Source organism: Cyprinodon variegatus, unplaced genomic scaffold (assembly GCF_000732505.1).
Source record: "Cyprinodon variegatus isolate N-32 unplaced genomic scaffold, C_variegatus-1.0 Scaffold268, whole genome shotgun sequence".
NCBI classification, from domain to species: Eukaryota; Metazoa; Chordata; class Actinopteri; order Cyprinodontiformes; family Cyprinodontidae; genus Cyprinodon; species Cyprinodon variegatus.
The window spans coordinates 101,591-107,776 of NW_015150721.1; the positions used below are offsets into that span (position 1 = coordinate 101,591).

General features: G+C 40.1%; 1 protein-coding gene across 1 annotated transcript; it reads right to left on the reverse strand.

Annotated features, from left to right (window-relative positions):
• Positions 1-1,333: 1,333 nt before the first annotated feature.
• LOC107089836 lies at positions 1,334-4,349 on the reverse strand. Its single transcript, XM_015382841.1, has 4 exons — positions 4,127-4,349; positions 3,104-3,352; positions 1,648-2,821; positions 1,334-1,550 (listed from the first exon to the last, which is right to left on the reverse strand). The coding sequence occupies exons 2-4, from the start codon at positions 3,243-3,245 to the stop codon at positions 1,364-1,366; spliced, it is 1,503 nt and encodes a 500-aa protein (XP_015238327.1). The 5' UTR covers positions 3,246-3,352; positions 4,127-4,349; the 3' UTR covers positions 1,334-1,363.
• Positions 4,350-6,186: the final 1,837 nt, after the last annotated feature.

Genomic DNA, 6,186 nt, shown 5'->3' on the forward strand with positions numbered 1-6,186 from the left:
CTAATTAACTTTTTTAATGAAAACAGTTACACCACACAGAAAGAAACATACATACGTGGATAAATTACCATAAAATTACATAGAGATACAATGAGTTGTCAGCCCGTATTTTTGGTTTAATTAACTTCTGATAGTACACCGCTGAAGTTTAACATCATGAACCTCAAGCCAGAACAAAACAAAAACGGAAATAAATGACAAATGCAAAAATAGTAATGTGCAAAGAAAGAAAAAAAGGAATGTGCAAAAGGTTTCTCTAAGTTATTAAGCAAATAAATAATAAAGCAAACACAACTAAACATAATCTTACATTTCTTCCTATTTTTGTTATTAAAAGGAAAATCCACACAGCCCCTCTCCCTGAACATATAAAAAATACAAATTAGTGCAGCTCAGCTGGAGGCTTATAAAACTTATTGCCTTTAGGAGACAATCCTCATTTCTGAATCCCTACATATTCTAATTTAGATAATATAATAATGCTAAAACATGCAGAATAAAAACTGCAAAAACACCACAAATTTTAATGTTTGCACCCAAATATAAAACATTGTTTTTTTAATCCAAAAGGAAAACATGAAATCCTGCAGAAGAAAGAAAAAGTTAACTGGAAAGCTTCAAGTCTATTACCTCCTGCAATGATTATCTACTGATGTTTAAAGATCAGGAGAACAGAAAGTTTAACCTGAGCTCTAAAACAAGTCGATTTAATTATTGCAATTTCAAATCTACAGCCATAGCACAATAAATAACATGTCAGTTTACTTTAAAGCAGTGTTAAGCAGTGATATGCGTGTTTTCACAAATTAAAATGAAATTTTTTTTTAACAGTTGCTAAAAATATTGCAGTGGTTTCATCTCATATTAAAGATTATATAAATTAATAGATAAATTAAGCAACAATTAAAAATTACAGGAATGTTTGTGTGAAAAGAATGTCAGAAAGAATTTTTTTTCAGAGCTGAAACATTCCACAATAACACAACATCTAATCCAAAAAAATAGGACAAAAGGAGAATCCTTAGCTTCTATTGCTGACATCAATTTCGATGTAAGGCTGTTGATAAATACATAACCTGCTGTTTGAAATGACGTTACATTCCCCCAAAAGAACCCGAATTCATTCAGCAGATTCAGAGGAAGATCTGTTAGAGATGATTGTCAGGTAAAGCATGGCAGCGCCACAGTGAAGGAAGGCTCGGGTGATTTCAGTGCCAAAAAGTGATGAATTATTGATTTAAAATTCAGGAAGAAAAAAACTATTTGTATTATCAAAGCATGCAGGACCGCCCCCCCATTGGCAGATCAACAAAAAATAAACATTAATTTCACGAGAAGATGAAAACACAAAAGTGATGCGGCGTTACGCTGTGGCGTCCTGCTTCAGCCTCTGGCTGCGCGCCTTGTAAACTTCGATCAGCAGGTCTTTGACGTATTGGATTTCCCTTTCCACGGACTCTGCCTTGTCTCGCAACTCGCGGTTCCTCCCCTCCAGGCAGTGCAGCTGCTCCTCCAAAGAATCAAGCTCCGCCCTTTTCCGCTGGCGATACCTATGTCAAGCAAAAGATGTTGATTTCTATTATCTTTTTTTAGCTCTTGTGAAAACCCTTGATTCTTTTTTTAAATTATGTCGAAATGAGGATTTACCTATGAGCGGCGGTTTTGTTCTGATCTCTTTTCTTCTGCTTCCGCTCCCCGCCTTCGTGTGGAATGATGTCTACTTCGTATTTCACAGCGCAGTGGTCTTCCCTCAGCCTGCACGCCTGCCTGTGCCCTGAGGTTTCCATGTTCAGACTCTCCCTCGCCATCAGAAAGCATTCTGGGGCCTGATCCTCCAGGTAATTACTGTGTAAATCAGGCTGCAGCATCTGCAGACTCTCTGTTTTCACCTGTTCATTGATGTTTCCCAAAAAGCTGCTGTAGGCCTCCGATTGAGCCGTCGCTGGGATGTAGCAGCTTTCGCCGACGTCGCTTTTCCACGAGACGGTGGCCTTTGTCACCTCCACGCTGGTCTTGACGCCGCTCAGCGCCTCGCCGCTGACCTCCCTCATGCTGTACATTAACATGTCCTCTTTCTTCTGAGGGGCATCCAGAGTCCCGCCGAATCCAAACCCACCACCAGCAACCTTGACGCCACTTATTGCATCTTGGGTGAAACAGCAATTTTTCTCGTCTTTGGATAAGCCGCCACATCTTCTGACCTCGATTGTGTTACCCAAGCAGTAGTTTTTCCCTACCAGTTGCTCCTCCTCGACGCAGCTGTAATTACTCGTTAGTGTCGCAGCAGAGGAACCCGAGTTGCCTCCTTTGGAACCCAACAAACTGTTTTCGTAGCCGTCGCCAAACCTCACGCCCTCCAGGATTCTTTTCCTACCACACCCACTGGGGCGGCTGCAGCTGTATGGGGCATGTCTGGGAATTTTGGATCGCCCTATGGACCCGCCACAGATGCTCAGCAGATCCAGCTCCCCGGTTGCCAGGGTAACAAGAAGCGGGTTGGACTCCGATTGGGTGGACGCAGAATACGAGGCATATGGCAGTTGACTGAATGGCTGAGGACCAGCCGGCAGTGGACCCCTGTCGCATTTCCCCAGCCGCTGCCCTTTTTCCGGCAGTGGCTCAGACAGGAAGTAGTCTTCAAGCTGGGCTAGTTCCTCCTGCAGCAAAGAGGTCATGACCTCCAAGTCAGAGGGCACCTGGATATCATTCTGAAGGGGTGAAGGGGGAAGGGAGGCATTGGTGGAGGAGGGAGGGGAAGGAGGATTTGGGAGGTACGAGGAGAAGTCCACTTCTTCCGTCATCCAGTCAGTGAGACCATCACCTAAAGAGGAGGAGGAAAAATGTTGGTTTGACGTACAAAATGTTAACAGTAAAAAAATAAAAAAAAGTAAGACAATATCACTTAGCAGTCCAAGGATCATTTAATCGTTGTTCGCAAATGCAGAGCGCGTCTCTTTAAGTCGCCTCAAATGTCGATAAAACAACCCTAGCTAGTTTTTTACTTACTGTTCAAGAAGGACGAATGTGCTGCAGTGCCGAGCCCACCTGAAATGAGGAAAAATATCAAAAAAAAAAAAAAAAAAACGCACTCTCTGCGACTCACCAATTAAACGCGGGCTCTCCTCTGACACCTCCCCCCTGCACCCCTGTGATTGGCTGTGGCTAGCCTGTGGGGGAGAGAGAGCGAGGGGGTCTGCCGGGCAGACACGAAGAGTCCTCCAAACATGAGCTGATGTTGCCATCATTTTGTCTGCTGACGCCTTGATTTAGTCCGAGTCCGACTATACGCTGGGAGCGAGCGGGGTCTGACTGATGGGCCACAGAGAGCAGGGCAGGGTGAGCATAATGAAACCTGCGGGGCAAAGCAGAGTTATCAGTAAACAGAAAACATCCGGATTGTGCAATCAAATGGACATCTACACAACTGGATCTTGTGACATAAAACAGTAAAAAAAAAAAATAAAAAAAAATCCTACAAATTAAATAAGTTACATGCAAACGTCCTTAAATAAAGAAGCATAAAACACACTTTTCAAGAGACAAACTATTATATTTGGAGCCAAAAAGTGATACTAGAGGCAACTGTCTCCTTTGGACTTTAATCACCCTGGAAACACTTCACATTCTAAAAACACGTGGGACCTCTCAGCGCTGCTGCCATGGGCCAAAACTGTTGATGCAGAATCTCCAAGGTAACCATGTGTCTCAAGTGAGAGGCACCCTGGTGGTTAAATAAGATTAATGCAGATCAGCTGCTTCCCATGCAGCTTCCTTTTAAACAAATCCTCTGCTTAAACGGTTCACATTACAAATATGACAGTCTACAGACTGGTGAACCGTTATTTAATTTTAAATTTTAATATACCTTATACACACAAAAGGAGCAATTAAAGTTTTAAAAATACGGGAATGACAACTAAAATAACCGATAATAAATGTATTCTTATGATATAACTATAATGAAATACGCATTTCCTAATAAACATCGTTTAGCGAACTATTTAAAGTAAATAAACAACGGCTAATAAGTTGAAGATTGAACAGAAATCGTTCAAGAAAGAATAAATGAAATGCGATGTTCAGTTTAAATGACAGAAATGGAAAGAAGTAGAGAAGTTTGACTTACTCCATTCTTGCGGAAAAACTGTAGAGCACTTTGGGTGCGTTGCTAAAGCAAGGCACGACTTCTATTCGTGTCCAAGGAGGTCAGTGAGAACTTAAAGAGCCATGTTTGGCTCCGAATAACCCAGGACGTCGCAAAAAAATAAACGCACAGAGCACCAGATGCCTCTTTGTTGTGGTCGAGCTGTAAACTGAAGAGCCGTTTCACCGAGACAAAGCATCAGTTCATTCACACCTAGCAACCGATTACGTCACCGGGGGTAGAACGTGTTGTTGTTGTTCGGCGCGGATCACTCCACCCACTCCCACCCTCAGCGGAGGAGCACCAAAGGACGGCCCACACGCTCACTGCCACTGCCAGCTCTAACTGATGACTTGTTGGAAAAGTTATGATTCCAACCTCTTAATGAAGCAACTCTAGAGGTGTTTATATAATTGTACTTTACTTTCATTGGATGTTTTTAGCAATAAAAACAGAAACTTTTTGGGGAAACAGAAAGTAGTTCCACAAATTAAGTTAATGTACTTATTTTTTGTGGGTTTTTTTTTTTTTTTTTTTACTATTGTTGACAAGTTAGCACCGTTAGCTTCTCAGCTCATCTTGTTTATTTAAAGTTTAGAGATTTATCACGGACAACTCTTTGACTCCGTTCTCACAGTATTGTTGTTCTGTAGGAAGCTGTTGCAGGTCCGTTGCATCAGTGGTCCGCGCTCACTGCGATTGGCTCCCCGACCTTCTACTGCCGCTTTCTTATTGGCTGGAATCTGGTCGCTCAGAAATATGATTGGATAGTGGTAGGCAGGGGAAGCATGCCTGTGTTGTTATGCCCCCTCCCTCCACTTCATCCAGTGCACATGTTTCATGTAAACAAACCGGGCGCGGTGACAGGTACTGCACTTTTCCAAACTAACAGGAAGCTTGACTTTAAGTTTCACATTTAAACTTTGAATTCTATTTATTTTTAGTGAAAGCAATGTTTTTATTAATGTAATACCTAGTAAGATTTTTTTAATTACATCGTTTTAAAATTGATGTAACTATATGACTGTTATGACATAATACTGATTAAAATAATTTTAATTTTAATATATGTTGAAATTAATTCAACAGTAGCTAGGTCATTACTTCATAAGCAATTTGTTGCACTAAATGACAGATAATCAATGAATAAGAGATTAATTATCAAGATTATAAATTGTTATCCAAATAAAGCCTGAATAACCATTATTTTCTAGCTATTTGGGTGATATACAGCCCACTAAAACATTGACAAGGTCTATTTATAATAGCTATGTTAGAATTAAAGCTTTGTTTTTCTCCTTTCAGCAAATCCCAAAGCTGAATGTAAGCTGTTCTTCTGTTGCTATAGCAATAGCGGACACTGCCCCTATTTTAGACTTGTTTTCTGGTTGCTGTTGCCATGGGATTTGCATCTCTCTCTCTCCCCACCCTACCTTCTGTTCTTCGCTCAGATCACCTCTGTAACACAAGTCGTCTCTGTCCAACCATTCCCCTATCTCATTTGCTGAGTTGTAATTATGCGACATTATCTGTTTGCCAGAATCAATAGCTTTATTTACAGTTCAGTTAACGTGACAGATTGATAGGCCTGTAAACAATTTTTCTGCTGGGAAGCTTCTAACTCGATCTGTCGATAACATTATCTTGATAGCGGAGTTGTTTGAAAGGTCTGAATGTACTTTGTTTTGAATAATTGTTTGCCCATTTATAGATTTCTTCTCTTTTTAATTTTTTGTCACACTTGCAGAACAATTTTTAATTGATTTAATGAATTGAATTTGTGAAAAGCCTTTAGATGAAATGTTCGGTAAACTGGCAAATACAAATATAAAGTAAAACTGATTAATATTAAACTAAGATAACCATATATATATATATATATATATATATATATATATATGGTTGAAGACAGTAATTTTGATAGAACAAGGGACTTGATAAAAATGGCATAAATGTTTATTTAGCAAAGCAAATACCACAGGTAGTAACAAAAAAAAATTAAATCATCAATCAAATCATTGTTTTAGGACTTAACCTCACCT